This window comes from Lepidochelys kempii, chromosome 10 (genome assembly GCF_965140285.1).
Source record: "Lepidochelys kempii isolate rLepKem1 chromosome 10, rLepKem1.hap1, whole genome shotgun sequence".
Taxonomy (NCBI): Eukaryota; Metazoa; Chordata; order Testudines; family Cheloniidae; genus Lepidochelys; species Lepidochelys kempii.
Window position 1 is genome coordinate 44,385,562 of NC_136389.1, and position 17,924 is coordinate 44,403,485.

Genomic DNA, 17,924 nt, shown 5'->3' on the forward strand with positions numbered 1-17,924 from the left:
CAAATTTAGCCGCGTTAGGTCGATTTAAAAATGACTTCGTCCACACAACCAATCTCATTCCGTCGACCTAAAGGGCTCTTAAAATCGACTTCTGTACTCATCCCCAACGAGGGGTGTAGCGCTAAAATCGACCTTGCTGGGTCGAATTTGGGGTAGTGCAGATGCAAATCGGCAGTATTGGCCTCCAGGAGCTATAGAATCATAGAATATCAGGGCTGGAAGGGACCTCGGGAGGTCATCTAGTCGAACCCCCTGCTCAAAGCAGGACCAATCCCCAACTAAATCATCCCAGCCAGGGCTTTGTCAAGCCTGACCTTAAAAACTTCTAAGGAAGGAGATTCCACCACCTGCCTAGGTAACGCATTCCAGTGTTTCACCACCCTCCTAGTGAAAAAGTTTTTCCTAATATCCAACCTAAACCTCCCCCATTGCAACTTGAGACTATTACTCCTCGTTCTGTCATCTGCTACCACTGAGAACAGTCTAGATCCATCCTCTTTGGAACCGCCTTTCAGGGAGTTGAAAGCAGCTATCAAATCCCCCCTCATTCTTCTCTTCCGCAGACTAAACAATCCCAGTTCCCTCAGCCTTTCCCTCAGCGCTCCATTGTGACTGCTCTGGACAGCACTTTGAACTCGAATGCACTAGCCAGGTACACAGGAAAAGCCCCAGGAACTTTTGAATTTCATTTCCTGTTTGGTCAGCATGGCAAACTCATCCGCACAGGTGACCATGCAGTCCCCTCAGAATCGTAGAGCATAGAATGTTTCTACGCTCCCCCTATCATCTGCGTCCCTGAGGTTATCACAGATTAGAAGGTGGAAAAAACGCACTCGCGATGACATGTTTTCCGAGCTCATGCAGTCTTCCCGCACTGATAGGGCACAGCTTAATGCATAGAGGCATTCAGTGGCAGAGGCCAGGAAAGAATTAAATGAGTGCGAAGAGCGGAGGCAGGATGCGATGCTAAGGCTAATGGGGGAGCAAATGGACATGATGAAGCGTCTGTTGGGGGAGCAAATGGACAGGATGAAGCGTCTGTTGGAGCTGCAGGAAAGCCAACAAGAGCACAGACCCCAGCTGCATCCACTGTATAACGCCTACCCTCCTCCCTATGTTCCATAGCCTCCTCACCCAGACTCCCAAGAATGCGCAGGGGAAGGCTCCGGGCACCCAGCCACTCCACTCCAGAGGATGGCCCAAGCAACAAAAGGCTGTCATTCAGTTTGATTTTTAGTGTGGCTACAATAACCTACGTGGCCTTGTCCTCCTCCCCCCCCCAGGCTACCTTGTCCGTTATCTCTTTTTTTAAAAAAAAATTAATAAAGAAAGAATGCATGGTTTCAAAACAATAGTTACTTTATTTTGAATGGGGGAGGGTGGTTAGCTTACAGGGAATTAAAATCAACAAAGGGGGCTGGTTTGCATCAAGGAGGAACACATCAAGGAGGAACTGTCGCACTGAAGCCTGGCCAGTCATGAAACTGGTTTTCAAAGCCTCTCTGATGCGCTGCGTGCCTTGCTGTGCTCTGCTAATCGCCCTGGTGTCTGGCTGCTCAAAATCGGACACCAGGTGATTTGCCTCAACCTCCCACCCCGCCATAAACGTCTCCCCCTTACTCTCACAGATATTGTGGAGCACACAGCAAGCAGCAATAACAATGGGAATGTTGGATGCACTGAGGTCTGACCAACAGTACCAGCAAGCTTTTAAACATCCAAAGGCACATTCTACCACCATTCTGCACTTGCTCAGCCTATAGTTGAACTGCTCCTTACTACTGTCCAGGCTTCATGAGCCATGGGAGCAAGGGGTAGGCTGAGGTAGGTGCAACCATGTGGTGCTGCCGGCTGGGAGAGCAGCCTGAGGCAGAAGCCTCCAGCTCGCAGGAGAGCAGAGTTGCAGTGGAAGCAGTGGAGCTGTACACAATGCCCTGGAGGTTGCTAGGAGCTGGGCAGGGAAGACGTTCCCAGAACCCCCGGCCAAGCTACATGTCTGACGAGGACGGCACCGTCTGCTGCAGAGTTACAGGAGAGCAGAGTTGCAGCGGAAGTGGTGAAGCCACACACCATGGACGAGGATGGCTAGCAGTCCTACTGCACTGTGTGCTGCGAAGGCACCCAGGAGCTGCTGCTGTGTAGCAATGCCAGGTGCTGCAGCTGCTTCTGTGTCAAATGCTTTGAGGTCCTGGTAGGGCAAGGTACCTCAGCCAAGGCAAAAGAGCAAGAGCCCTGGAGCTGTTACACGTGTCAACCACAGAAGTGCTACGAGGTGTTACAGCGCCAACCGGACTGGAATGTACGGCTGCAAGACTTCTTCAACAGCGACAAAGGACAGGAAAATGATGCACCTAAAATCTAAAAAGACCCGCACGTTTCCCAGAGTCACTACCTTTGATAACAGAACATCTATGATTCCATTGACTACTTGGATCACAGCAGCCCCTACAGTAGACTTGTCCACAACAGCAGCGTTGATGGTGAGCTGAGCGGGCTCCATGCTTGCCATGGTATGGCGTCTGCACCGGTAACCAAGGAAAAAAGTCATGAAACGATTGTCTGCGGTTGCTTTCATGGAGGGAGGGGCGACTGACGACATGTAGCCAAAACCACCCGCAACAATGTTTTTGCCCCATCAGGGATTGAGAGCTTAACCCAGAATTCCAGTGGGCAGTGGAGACTGCGGGAACTGTGGGATAGCTACCCACAGTGCACTGCTCTGTAAGTCGATGCTAGCCACGGTAGTGAGGATGCACTCTGCCGACTTAATGCGTTTAGTGTGGACATACGCAATTGACTGTATAAAATGGAATTCTAAAAATCGACTTCTATAAAATGGAGCTAATTTCGTAGTGTAGACATACCCTTAAAAGAAATTCTTCATCTCCATCTGCCAGTTCGGGTACTGGTTCCTTTGTGGGACTTTGACACGGTCTTAGCAGTTCTGATGGGACCTCCATTGGAGCCTCTGGCATCTTGACCCTTTCCTCTCTTGTGTCAAAAAAACTGCATTCCTGATGGTGAGAACATCCTCAAGGAGAGTCTGTGGGTTGCAGGCTTTGATGGCAGCGCCTCCTTATATGCAGCTCTCCAAAGACACAGTGACATTGCGGCCGCACCCAAAATTTGTGTCTAAAGTGGTCTCTGTCATTTGAACCAGGCGGTATAATTACCCGTGTTCTTTTCTAAGCCACATTTGTCCCCTGAGAAGCAGCGCCTTCGCAGGTTAGATGTCAGATGATGTCTAGCTTTCTTCTTGGACAGGATTACCTTTTTGTGCTTTGCCTCATCTGTTTATCTTGTATGTGGATGGGAGAGGCAGTCTCTCCAGACGATTACTAAGTGGATAACACCCTTTATTAAGGCTGCATGTGAAATAGCTTCGACCCTGCCCTTCGGTGGGTGTAAGCTCATTCTACGAGAGTGCAAGCTACATCAATGTTATTCTTAAGTGATGTCTCCAATATTGGACATTTGCAGGGCTGCCACATGGTCATCCGTACATACGTTTAGGAACCATTATGGCATTACTACAGTGGCATCCAGAGCAGATGCAAACTTTGGGAATGCAGCCTTCCAGTCCTTTGTTTAAGTAGTCTCCAAGCTCGACTGCTGTGGGTACTGATTGTGAGTCACCTAAGTGGAATACAGGGCTGCATCTACTCAAAGAAGAAACAAACAAAATTCTCCAGCTCCTGTGCAGTGGGCATTCACCCACCTAAGTGGAATACATGTCTGCATCACATCTTGAAGAGCCACCGTTACAGTGAATAACCATTTCTCTTCTCTTTTAATGCAATTTAAAATTCTATTCACAGACTTCATGGAGAGTCTCTTTGTAACCATGTGCTGTCTCAATCTAAAGGGTTCAAAGGCCAGATACTATGATGAGCCATAGAGTTTAAGGTTAGAAGGGAGCACCAGATTGGCTAGTCTGACCACCTGTATATAGAAAAGGAGTACTTGTGGCACCTTAGAGACTACCAATTTATTTGATTAGTCTCTAAGGTGCCACAAGTACTCCTTTTCTTTTTGCGAATACAGACTAACACAGCTGTTACTCTGAAAACTGTCACCTGTATATGACAGGCCACCAGCGCCACCTAGCACCCGCACACTAAACCCAACCAATAAAATTAGACTAAAGAATCCCAGCACTCAGGAGACTAGACTGTTATGTACCACGGGCAGACAACAGGAGGGACTGAGGTGCACAAGTGCCGAGGGCCCTTGCAATGGTAGGAAAATGGTTACGTTGAATGGTGATCGATAGGACTGTAGTAAATATAGGTTGAACCATTTAAGTACAAAATGAAGAAGAAAAAGGCCCGGAGTAATAGTTTGCAATTCCATGTTCAGGCACCTGGGCTTCATTCCCAGTATCACTCTCTTGCACTGCCTGCTGGAGAGACTGAGTCGTTCTGCTTCGCAATAAATGGGCTAAGTCTTCTTCTAAGCTGCTCTTAGAGCTTGTCTAGATGAATAATTAGTGCACAGCAAGCTGGGGTGTAAATCCACAGTGCACTAACAGTCCATGTGGATCCTGTTACCATGTACTAAAAGTTCCCAAGTTCACATTGACATACTCTGCTTTGAAACAGGAGTACGTCCATGCACACTAGGGAGCTTTTAGGGTGCAGTAGCTGGGTCCACATGAACAGTTAGTGGTAGCAGGCTAGCGCACTGTACGTTTGCATCTCTGCTTGCCATGCCCTAACTGTTCATCTAGATAAGCCATAAGATGGTTTTGGTTCCCTGCTCCAATTGCCCCTATTCTGTTTTCCACCTCAAATTCCCCATGTCTCATTATCAGCTTCAGTATGGTGGATCTCCTTTCAAGGGGCATAGGGAAGCGGGTGCCCATTCTCAATTTTGCTCTGATTTCCTAGGTTGTCCTCCTGCCTGGATCCATGTTTTTGTAGTAGCATAAGGATCTGCCAGGCTCACCTTCCCCAGCCAGGATCTGGAAAGGATGCATTGCAGCCAGTGAATCCAAGAGTTCCTCTCATATACACCACTCCTCCCCTGACAGCTAGGGACCATGCACTTTTCCTTAGGTAAATCCCATTCTGGCAAGCTTCTGAACAAACCCTGTAGGAACTAGACAGCAGCATGGAGAGGTGATCTCTTTGCATACAGGTCAATTGCTGCTGCCACATACATTCATCTATCTGCCCCTCCCACTGGTGTCCATTCAACATTTCCATTCCCCACCAATCTCTTCTGGCACTTGCTGTGAAGTTCTCTCACTGCATGCTCAAAAGAGGCCCCGCTAACCTCTCCTATCACCAAGTGGTCAAGAGCAGAACATGGGCTCTTTCAAAGAATTTTGGTGGAAAGGGGAGTAGGGGAGTTCTCATTAGACCTGGATATGCCTACTCCTTTCTTGCCCAGATAAGTCCAAGTAACTTGCCTGAGTGGAGGCATCACTCGGCTCAAGATCCTGCACTTTGGATCTCTCCCAGGACCCTGCCCAGCAATTGGGAGACTTTTTAAGGCTGAGAGCCCATCTGTGAAGGCACAGAAGATGGAATTCTGGGAGCAACTGACGATTAAACCCTTTCTGCCTAAGCTGTTTGTAAATTACACACACTGGTCAAAGAATGAGTCATAGCTCCCAGGCCAGAATTGATTCTGTGGTGATTGACTTTTGAGAAGTTGTTCTTTCTCTAGAACAAAAATCTCTGTGACAGGAAACTAGTGGCTGGTTTTAAAAGGAACCATGATTTGATGACAAGGCAATTGTATTCAGTAGTTTGGTGGCATATTGCTCCATGGTCCAAGCTGTGGGCCTTCAGGACTTGGGGGAAGAGACAACTGACACCACTCTACTTTCTTCTCTAATTACCCTTTTGATGTGTCACTTCATCGGTTTTCCTTTCTCATTAGCAAGAATCTGGCTCTGGTAGTTGACTTCCAAACATAACAATACCTGATTGCCACTTATTTAAAGGGGAGAGACTTTAGGTCACGTCTTCCAGAACCTTAAAGGCACATATGTCTGGCAGTAGAACATTTTTCTGGAACACTTTCTGCTCTGTAACAGAGTAGGAAAAATTGGATAGGTAATCCTTTGTTTGCCAGGTTAGACCAGATGCAATGTGGTGATTCTCTTTGTGACAGACTGGTCGTGTTGGGGTTAAGGTCTTGAGTTCATAGCACCTCCTTTCCCCAAGATGTTCTTAGGCATTTTGCTTTCTTCCCCTTCATCTTCCATGACGGAAATGACTGTGAAGCATGGGACACCAGACTACACTCTGATTTTGTGGCATCACCAGAAGTCTTAAACTATATCATTCTAGGTAGCAGAGAACTAGCTGAGTTCTAAGCTCTTAACCAAAGTGCTTCTAGGGATATATAATTATCTACTGATCAGAAGTATCACTTTGTGAATGAAAGAACTATAGGCTATTGTGCTCCTGCTCACCCAAATAAATATTTTATTCTAAAAATACTTCAAAATACAGCTAGGTGACTAGATGACATCTAGGTTTTGTGTATGGTACTGAACTTGTGTAGGAGTGGATGATTGGTGAAGGGGGAAAATTGGTGATTGGTGTTTTCTAATCACACGATTTTATACTCTGTTAATTTAGAACCTTTCAGCAATTGTAATAACTATTTTCAAAGCCTTTTGTTAAAGAACCAGGTAATAGATGTGTTTTTAAAATGCACATTGTGACTGACCTGTCTCTCATTACAGTGATACCTATGGAGTTGGCTGGACTGGCAGGATGGGAATCCGACAAGGCCGACTCTCTAGTCCTAGCTCCTTCCTAGACAAAGATGGGATATTTGTTAATTCAACCAACAGCAAGCTGCTGGAGAGGGCCCACGGCATTCTCATGTTAGTACAAAAGGCGTGGATTTTGGCCTCATTCCTAGAGTGTGCTGAGTTGCATGGGTAATAACAAAAATGTGAACAGCCAGGGCAAGAGACCTACAGCAGCACAACATGGTGCTAGTCCAAAAAGTCTGAGTTCCAAGTGGACTTGGATGTCCCAAGGCTTGGATATATTGTATAAATATACTGTAAACATGATTAGTTCAGTCTCTTAGCATTCCATGTTGATAGCTCCTCTTCTCTCCACTGTGGTCTCTTCCCACTGGAAGAGCAGGCCTACATTTGTAGAGACAAGAATAGGGAAGGGGTAAGAAGAGCTAAGGTCAAGTGATATGACAGTGGTGCTATATAGTGACACTAGAGGGAAGAGGCTTCCACTAAATGAATCACTGAAACAAGATGTGGAGATGATCTACTTCAATTGGAGAGGCCTGGGTGGCCCTTTCTTAACCCATGTTGTTGATTTATAGTCCAACTTCATCATAGGTTTCAGAAGAGGCTGCCAGATTAGCCATAGGTAAGGTACTACGTGTGGTGTGTTAAAGCAGATGGGTGAATCTGTTCCCTACATATCCCCTCTTGCTGTTCTTCACAAACAGCCAACTACCCCATTATTCACGATCTGTAACAATCCAGATTTTTGAATGGATTCACCTTCCCTTTTGTCCCACCCTCTCCTCTCACAGACACACATAGGCAAAGAAATGGAGAAAACGGGTATGTGGAATGCATACTAAACCTGGCTATTATGCAGCTTACAGGAAAACATTGCTATAAGTGGTTTGAAGGGTCTTTTTCATTAACTCGTGTGTATCCATTCTACTAAATATGTTTTTTCTTCTCAATTTGTACGATCTCAAATAGTGTCAATTCTTTCTGACGTGGGTATTTTGACTATTGGCACTGATGCTAAAGATATTGGGGCTTCCGAATGGGAAATCTCAGCTTCTGCCATGAGAGGGTTAAAATGATAACTCAGCAGTAAATACATAATCCCATGCCGTAACCTTATGCCTGTTTTAATATGGCCCTTTTATTGTTTCCTTAGGCGAAACAAGAACTTCAAAGCCAAACCCAATCTTCCAAAGGTGAGTGAACAAACACATTTACCTCTCTTGTTCCTGGAGTATATAAGGCAGCACATATACTGTATGCACTGCCGTTAAATGTTAACTTCTGTTTAATGTATACTTTGTCAATTTGGGGGGAGCCAATTCAAAGTGAATTGTTCATCTCTAAAGTGTGGTTTACCAAGTTTCTGTTGTAATATGAAAGCTGTGCATATCAACTCCAGCCTGATCTGTTTGAGGTTATTCTTTATTTTATCGCAATGAAAGTTAGCAGAGTTCTCGGGGACAGTTGTGTTCATTTGTCCTGGAAGAGAGCTGTGCAGACATTGGACTCCTTCCTGCTCAGATGCTGCTAGCTATTTTTTTTTTTTAACCTTCATTTTGTGAAGTTAAAGAGAGCCAACAGAGGAAATATCGCCACAAGGGTTGAGGGAGGTCTGCATGTTCATTGCTGGGCCCACTTCAGTTTAAGTCTATAAACTGAAAGAAATGTCCAGGGATCACTCAAAAAATTTTGTACTTGATATATACAGAACACTTTTCAGGCCATCTACCTTCATGGTGGAGATTTCCTTTCCTAGGAAAATGTTTATAATTAGTTAATTACAATATTAGAGTGCTGTATTATATTGGTAACTTCCATTCTATTTAAAGTGCATTTTAAACATTCCTGCTGTTTCCTTTATTTTCTGACAGTACTTACTGTGCCTGATGGCATAAGATGAGAAGAGATCCGCCATCTATCACTGGCATAATTATAGCATTTTATGGTCATTATTGACACTGCTTTGATTAAAGAATGTCTGGTTTGTGCTGTGTGCCTTCCAATAAGAATTATATTTAATTAAAAACGAACCACAAAATGTAAGCACAGAATACTTTTGAGGGTGCAAGATTTTTAAACACAAAGACTTCTCCTTTCATTTTGTTGACTTCTATTCTAGACAGATTGTGGAATTAAATGGTTTCACTTCATCTCAAGTGGCTAGTAGACCAAATCACAAACCCATCAAGTATCATTCTGTATAGTGAGCAGTGTCTATTCATAAAATGTATGGTACTCAATTACAATAATGTGGAGAGAGAACAAACTTTTTCTGATGGCAAGGGTTGGGTTAGAATGTGGTAGGGTGGTATTCTGATGCAGAGATCTTATCAGAAGCTTCAGTGTGAGTGCTGTAATTTGAGGAGGGCAATCCATATTTGTACATTAAACAGTAGAGAACAAATAATCAAGTGCTGCTTCTCCTATAGGAACAAAAGGAAAAATTTGTACGGATGCATAACACATTATACCTAAATAAGTATAGAAATAAGCGTAGGAGGTTAGCAAATTGAGTTAATTGAAGTAGCCATTACATATTTGGTTTGGGGACAGTATACTTCAAGGGGATGGACTTGAACTACTTTTTTTCCATCTCTAACTAAACTAACTCACTCTAACTAAAATCCACTACTTTCTTTTTTACTTGTGTATTTCAAGCAAAGAAAAAAGTCATCTGAGGATTTCTTGCTCTCACTTTCTCTCTCTCGCTCTGTCAGTCAAAGCTCTGACCAAAACCAGTAGAAAACTCTTGTCTTCCATCAACAATTTCCTGTTCAAAGGAATGAAACCAAGGCTTGCTACTTATGTTTAAGTGCACAACTCACATTCATTTGCTGTATGCATGTAATACATTTTGCAATGGTCATACGTTGTGATTAATACCTCCTTAAGATAATTGGTGATAGTTACAAGTCCTTGTGTGCATGTTTCAGTTTATCTGCAGATGCAAGAGACAGCTGTGTATTAGGGGTAGACCAAGCTCCCAAAATTTACCTAGTTACAGAACCCATTAGCAACTTCCCAGACACATGGGGGCTGCATCTCTATTCCAGTAGGAGAGTCTGGCTGCTGCAGAAGGCAGAGCTGTGCTGTTTGAGTTGAGTAAGCTGAGCATTGTAGGTTTAGTAGCCTGTCCTTGTTGCCTATTTGCAATATAATATGTAATCTCAGCAGAACATCAGATTGTGCAATACAGTGTACATGCCAGTGGGGGATTTTATTGATCAAGATGGAGCAAAGCAAGTTGGAGCACATAGTTTCCACAAGCCACACCTGTGACAATGATGGAGGATTTCCATAGGGCACATTTTGGGAGTCTGTGATTTCTGAACTGCATTATAAAGTTATTGTTGCTCCCAAAAAGGCTAGAAAGGTGCTTTAACTGCAACATAATTGTTCGAATTTTATGCCTTGAATTAGCTACTAAATTGTATTGGTTATAATTCTTATTTTTTAATAATGCTTTACACTTGCTATATGCCATACTGTCCTGCAGCGGCTCAGGAGCATGAGTACCAACCACAAGGCAGACTGTTAAGAGCCAGGCCGCAAATGCCAAACTGGCTTTGAGTTCTATACTTAGATTTCACCAACCAATTATTAACTGTAAACTCCTCAGGCACTGTAACAGCATTAACATGAAGTAAAACAGGCCCCTTGGGTACCCTGACCTGTCTTGCCACTCAGGTAAGCATACCTTTGTGATAATGGTCCCTTACACCAAGAATCACATCAATAGTCCAGTTACTCCCAGTTCCAAAAGAACAGTCACTTACCCCAGGTCAATTGCATCTTACATCTCACAAAGACAACTCTTGTAGCCAATTCTATAACAAACTATATACAGATTTATTAAAAAATGAAATGAGCTATTTTCACAGTTAAAGCAGGTAAACATACACACAAATGAGTTGCAGTCTTAAATTTCAAAAGGTAATAGAATATTCTATATAAACTATAACAAGCTTTATATGTCCTTTAGGGCTAACTGGCATTCTGTTGCTTATGCCTAGAAAACCTTGCGTCCCAAAGTCCGAACAGCATAGAGGTCCAGTTCCTCCTTGTTAGTGGGTTTTATTCCCTTCTCCCATGAGCTGTGGGCTGCGAACTCAGCTGATGAAGGAATCCACTTGCATGATTCATCTTCATGGGGTGGGAGAGCAGAGCACCACAATCTTTTGTCCTCTTTAATGTTCCACAATAGTCCATCTGGTGACGATGGGCCTTTCTTGTTGGCCAGGATGTAACAACTTCTGTTGGAGACTAGCACTTCACACTAGTTAATGTCTCTCTCCTGTCTGGTGATTTATACAGTGTCAGAGGCTCACAATACAAATGCTTATGCATTACCTTACAATATGGGATACAGATTTTATAAGTGAGATTAATGCGTGCAGCAACTCACAAGCATTCAGTAAAGTCTAAACACTTTCTGATAATCCAAATACCTATTTTAATAATACTAACACAGTTGAGCCAGACTGATTCCAGCTCTGTAGTTCTCACTGTTCAGTTGAGACAAGGGGTCCTTCGCATGAGATGGCATCTGGTTTGCCAGCATCATACCATATATGAACACACAGCATGCATTAAATCTAAATAGACTCTTCTAAGCTTTTGCTAACTTGGAGCATCAAAGAGGCCTGAAAATTATGCATATACAGGAGCAAATCTACAAAGCCACATGCTCCTATGACTGTCACTCATCAGCCCCCTCCCACAACCCTTTCCTGTGATCTACACAAACCTGCTGTGTTATGTGCATGTTTCGATTGTAAGCTGTTTGGAGCAGGGATTTTATATATAGTCTGTACAGTGACCAGCCTAGTGGCTACCATAAAAATTCCCAGTTGTGAATATTGCAGGGGGCTTTGCATAGGATCATTACCCTAAGGGGAGAGGGATTGGGGATACAGTGGGAGAAGGTAGACCATATGTAGTCAAAGTTCTTTTTGTATAAAAACTCTCTTCGTTTGTTTTGGGTTTTTTGGCAGCACTTGTTGGAGGTGAAATCTCTTAAGCACCTAACTAACCTGACACTGCACGATCGCATTACAAAGTCTCTTCTCCACCTCCATAAGAAGAAGAAACCACCCAGCATCAGTGCACAATTCCAGGTAATTTACAGTGTTTACTCTAAATGTGAAGATGCGCAAGAGAAAAAAAAGTTGGTCGTGGGTGCACTCAAAACAAACACCTGCATGGGTCCTCAAGATACAAAGTATGGTTCTCACAGGCACAGAACTCTCCTCTTTAACCCTATTCAGAACATGAAAACAGCTAAGTATGTGTAGCTTGGCTAAGCAATTATGTTTAGGGGACATATGTCTACTGATACTTAAAGGATGTAAATACTAAAAAAGAGAGGGATTACTTAGGGCGAGTATAACAAAAAGCAGTGGGATGAAAATAAGAAATGTAAGATTGAGGCAGCCTATCAGGAAAAACTTCCAGACATTGGGGTTTTAGACTAGCGTAATCTTCCAAGGGACATGGTGGAAACCCTTTTGCTCAGGGATTATAAACTAGAGTGGACAAAATAATCAGCCAAGTATTGTAGGGAGCAATCTTATATTGACCATGGGATGGACTAGTCCCTGGTCTTTTCAATCTCTAACATGATTTTTGAGGGGTCTGTCCTTGCCTTTCCCAGTTCCCTAATTTTTCTTACACACATACCCATACATGGCCTAGCTCCTTCTCTGGCCCTATCACTATGCCAATTTCATTTTGTGTTGGGGGAAAAAAGGCAAATAGTGTCCCTGATTCTATTTTCAAATGCAACATGACAGTTTTGGGGGGAGGAACTGTAAACCCCCAGAATGCAGCAGTGGTAATTACACATGCACAAATGAGGCACAGGTTTTTATACATGTCTTATTGCTTGGCACCTAATTCTGAAAACAGGCCCCTTTGTGGGGGTTTCTCTGGGGAATCCATCAATAAAAGAATTCGGAAAATGATGGTATTTAAAAGTGTAATTATTGGTATGATGTGTATCTCAAGTTCAGTTTGTGTTCATGCCAGTTAGAATGTAATTCCTTGGAAGAGCCCCAAAGGGAAAACACTGCTGCTTTAGCTCCAGAAACGCATGTGAATTTTGTTGAGGCCAGCATTTGTTGTGCTGTCACTATTCTGCACCAGTTAAGCTGCCATTTTGGGTAACTGAAGCTAAAAAAACTTCTCCACCCTAGTCACTGTGGATGCAGACTTGGAAACTGCAGCTGTCAAGTCTCAAGACACATGCACAAGTGTGTGGTAGTATTAGAGAGCAAATTTCATTTAAAATCAGGCATGTGGTCTAGTTTATAGAAAATATTTTCTAGTTAGCCTGTTAATTTCAAAAATGTTTCTCTGGGAATTAGTTAATTTCTGGAAACGTGTTATACAAAACATGAATGCAACAAGTGCCCTTGTCTCTCTCATCCGAGAGAAAGAGGGAGTGCTACAAAAAGGTAAGCCTCAGCTGGCTTTCATGCTCACAGCTTCACTCCCTGGAGTGTTCTTTTGTGCAAGAAGTAGATCTAAAATATTTACCAGTAGAACCGCACTAATAGATAATAAATAGCTACGTAAGTTGGTCCAAGTGGTTCTGTGACACAGAATCACAATAGTGTTCTCCCCGTTCGTGCTGTCTTTCCCAAACAGTGCACCAGCCAATTGTTTGCAATGATAGGAGCAGTCATTTTCTAACTGCAGTCACATACATGGTCACCAGGAATCCTTAAAATGCTCCAATGACAGCAAGTTAAATAAACTCCATATCCTGTTTCTATGTGTATTCTGCTGGAAAAGTTATCATAATCACTTGAGTATCTTGTAATTGTTAGTTCTAAGTAAACAAAAATGCACTGCATATTTCACCTCACTAATCCAGTTTGGAATTTAATATTCCCCTTGAGAGACTAAATCATTCCACATTTATACTGTGATAGAAATGACAGGCTCATTGTCATTGTAGCATGAAATCCTCTGTAAATAGAAGAAAGGGAAAAAAGGAGCATAGCATCATTTTCTTTTGATTTTTTTTATTATGTTTACTCTTCTGCCCCACTTTAAGATTTCTGTTCAAAGAAGTTGCTGCTCTTACAATAGGCTGTGATAATGACAGCTGTGACTTGAAACCATTTGAGCCAGTGCAGGGCAATAGCATTCTTCCTTACAGCTTTTTCCTCCTCCCTCTGATTGGATGCATCTGTGCTACTCTGTCCTTGACTTTAGGAGTCTTTTTTAAAAAAAAAATCCATGAGTGATAGAGCAGCTGTAAAGCTGGCTGTTTGGGTAGCAGCCACAAAGCAGACTCTGTCACCCAAAATGTGACACAGTAAACATCTGTGTTTCCTCTGTGTGACCCAAGCCCATGCCCTCTTGGGTTTATTGCAGTGTTCTTGATAAAAAGTTTCACAGGTTTGCACCAGACTATTTTCATAAGCAAATACTTGTGTCTTATGAAAGTTAAATGAAATTAGAGTTGTGACGCCCAGCATTTTCCAAGGGCAAGAACCAGAGGGGAAGAGGGAGGCAGCCAGTATGTTGTGCTCATTCTGAGAAATAAACAAGCTTTTTTGGTTGTTTTTAAGAGTTACTTTACAGGCACATAATCATGTAGAGCTGCATATAGCTCCAAAGATGCAGAAGGACCACAGGTGCATTTTAGAAAATTGTGGGGAAATCTAAGGGTATGTCTACATAGCAAAGAAAAACCAGCGGCAGGCCCGTGTCAGCCGACTCAGGCCCGAACTCTGGGACTCTTCAACTGCACATGGTCCTACAGCCCAGGCTCCAGCTCACACCCAGAAGCCTACATAGAAGTGAAACAGCTCTTTAGCCTCTGGTTGACTAGTTGCTGTGTAGATGTATCCTCAGTCTTTGAAATAACTGAATGGGTTGGGTCCTTCTCTATTAGGGGGCGGGGGGAGGGAATGTTATAATGCCTAGTGGCCCTTTGAATATATATTATGCATATAATATATACAATAAATACACAGCAGAATATCTTTTAGAATCAAATCATCCCCATAATTAACTGATGTTAGGATGTATCGTTACTTAGATCATGCCAGTAGTGTGCTAGGCACTTTGCATATACATGTGAAGACAAGGCCACAGTTTCAATGAGCTTGCAGTCTGAATAGCCAAAGTGCAGATGAAGGCTATGAAGATGGAATTCAACAAAAAGCAAAATGATTGCGTGTCTGTCCTTAGCTTCATGTAAACTTTTTTGGAGGGTGGGGGGATTAACACTTCATTACAGATAGTACTTAGGAAATGTAGCGAGTTTAGAGGGATTAGGAATGACATTTTATTGAGAGACTCTTTTAAATAAATAAATAATCCAGTTATATATTGTACATATATTAAGTAAATTGTTCAAATAATGCAAAAATAAGAGATAATTTCGGCACAGTTAGTGCTCCACGTTTGTTACAAATTGCAACATAAAAGCAGAGCCAACTTCAATCTGTCTACCTGGAATTTCCATGCAAACAGTCACTCTTCTCCACACAACATGAGGAGGTCATACATTTTCCACAGATGAGTGGCAAGAGCAATGAGATGGAGTTTGTCTGGGACCCTTCCAAATGGCCTGCTAGAGCATTAATGTCACCAGGCTGTGCCTCTAGGAGAATGAATCTAGAGGGCGCTCTAGATGGAATCTGTCTCACTCAACCCAAGCCCAGAATAGATCTGAAAGCCTCTGCATGATGGGTTAATACTGATGTTCCATTGGGTAGTTATTTAGAAAAATGTTTTTGAAGTCTAGAGACAGTACAGGAAGAAATGGGAATCTAGGAAATCCTAACCGCCCAGTATCCGCAGCTTTTTGCATCTCAGTTGAGAAAAGAATATGGTAGAAAATCTATCCGGTTCAAAACAGTTCTGACCAGGAGCATTCTATGAAAAGGCCAATGCTCGTAGTCTAAGGAATTCACTATAAATTGAGCTATATGAAAGAATGGGAGGCTAGTCTGGATAAAGGGATATCAGACAAACTGCGAGAATTGATTTGAAAGAAACCAGCCAACTCCATTTTAAGACCATGCACCAATGATAACTTCCTCTGATTCCAGTACAAGAAAACCCTGTGAGGCAGAGTCAGATGTTTATGGAGATTTTGGAGGAAAGGGGGTGTTCATTTTCATTGGAATGTCCTCCAAATAATGGATTTCTGAAAATGAGCAAAGCAGATCAGTGGTTATGCTGTCCCCCACGGCCCTCTGATAATTCTCTTGGGCCTCCCAGTAAAATATATATCATTGCAAAGTGAAATTCAAAGCTCATTTCCCTTTTGTACTAAAAACCTGATGTCTAATTGTACGAGGTGGGACTGGAAACTATCCTATCTCAAAATGCAGTATGTACAGTATAGGTCACATGAGCTGCCATTGCTATTCCTGAAGGCAACTATTCATGTGAAAAAAGAACATTTGTGTCTTTATAGCTGCATGTTGGATACGAAGACATTAATGTTCAAGTTTAACATGTTTAGCATATCTAGAGATGTCTGTGGAGCTGGTGCTGAATTGAATGACCCTGGAATAAAATGTACTTCTCTTTGGTGTTTTAGTTGACTTCTGCTCTGTCAGAAACAGTTCTTAAGTTGTGTGACAAAGTTCCTCCTCTACCTTGGTGGGTCTTGTGCTTATTGGCGGATTTGCTCGCCTTGGAGCTTCAAGGCAGCCCTCAGTTTGGCTGTTTTCATGAACCCACAGTCCAGGTCAACTCCTCCTGTGTCTGACCAGAGTTGGGAGGTTTGGGGGGAACCCGGGCCTGTCCTCTACTCCGGGTTCCAGCCCAGGGCCCTGTGGAATGAAGCTGTCCAGAGTACCTCCTGGAACAGCTGTGCAACAGCTACAACTCCCTGGGCTACTTCCCCATGGCCTCCTCCCAACACCTTCTTTATCCTCACCATAGGACCTTTCTCCTGGTGTCTGATAATGCTTGTACTCCTCAGTCCTCCAACAGTACGCGTTCTCACGCTCAGCTCCTAGTGCCTCTTGCTCCCAGCTCCTTACACGCGCACCACAAACTGAAGTGCGCTCCTTTTTAAACCCAGGTGCCCTGATTAGCCTGCCTTAATTGATTTTAGCAGCTTCTCGATTGGCTGCAGGTGTTCTAATCAGCCTGTCTGCTTTATTGTCTCCAGATGGTTCCTGATTGTTCTGGAACCTTCCCTGTTACCTTACCCAGGGAAAAGGGACCTGCTTAACCTGGGGCTAATATATCTGCTTTCTGTTACTCTCCTGTAGCCATCTGGCCTGACCCTGTCACAGTTAATAATTTCCTCAGTTTCCTCTCATGGGTGAAATGTATGAAACTTCAGTGTAGGTCACATCTAGCTTTTTTCCAGCTTTTAATTTTTATTTTCTGCTGCAGGCATCCCTCAACAAGTTGATGGAGACTCTTGGTCAAGCAGAGCCTTATTTTGTCAAGTGCATTCGATCTAATGCTGAAAAGGTAAAGATCTATCATTGCCAAATGCTTGGTAACAAAAACACCATTCCCCGTTTTTGCATTAACCACCCACCACACCCTCACTGAAGAGAATAAAATTGGAGATAAAGGTCAAACTCTGTCTTGCTCTCACTATGTTGTTTCCAGATACTGTGGTGTATGATTTCATTGTTTGGATGGTTCATTAACATGAACCCTGGCAGTTGTGGTGCTTAGGTACACTGTAACTAATCATTGCTGCTTCAGATACCACAAACAACAAACACTGTCCCCTTCCAACATACAGATGTGTCACAATGTCCCACTGGAGTTTCATTGGAATCCCAGAACTTGATAAGAAAGGTGCTCTCACAGAACAGCTGCCTGACTGCAGCATGAGTGGTTTATTAGGATGCACTTTCACCCTTAATTCTTAAGTGTCTGGGTAAAACCCACAATAACTTGGAAATACTTTGGGGTGTGAATTTGTTATGCTTGACTGAAAAGAAGAAAAAGGACCTCCTGGATGAGTCAGTGTGTGCAGAGACCATTGTTAAACATGTATGGTGGTACAATACAATATGGTGTAATATTATTCTTTCTTGATAAACCACAATGACCCTTCTGGTCATCATGTAAATAATAATTTGAGCTGTCTCCTTTGAAGTTCTACAAGTCTGGAATTCATGTCTGCCATGAATGAGCACTAGGGCTTCCAGCTTTAATTTAAAAAAAATCCATATGAAATTTT

General features: G+C 43.0%; 1 protein-coding gene across 4 annotated transcripts in view; it reads left to right on the forward strand.

Moving 5' to 3' along the window:
* The window catches only part of MYO9A (myosin IXA), a 467,674-nt gene that overhangs the window by 393,694 nt on the left and 56,056 nt on the right, over positions 1–17,924 (forward strand). For all 4 annotated transcript variants that reach the window (XM_073363174.2, XM_073363176.2, XM_073363175.2 and 1 more), the window contains 4 exons: positions 6,704–6,847; positions 7,893–7,932; positions 11,734–11,856; positions 17,117–17,197. In XM_073363174.2, the coding sequence (XP_073219275.1) occupies positions 6,704–6,847; positions 7,893–7,932; positions 11,734–11,856; positions 17,117–17,197 (388 nt within the window). The remainder of the gene's footprint in view (positions 1–6,703; positions 6,848–7,892; positions 7,933–11,733; positions 11,857–17,116; positions 17,198–17,924) is intronic.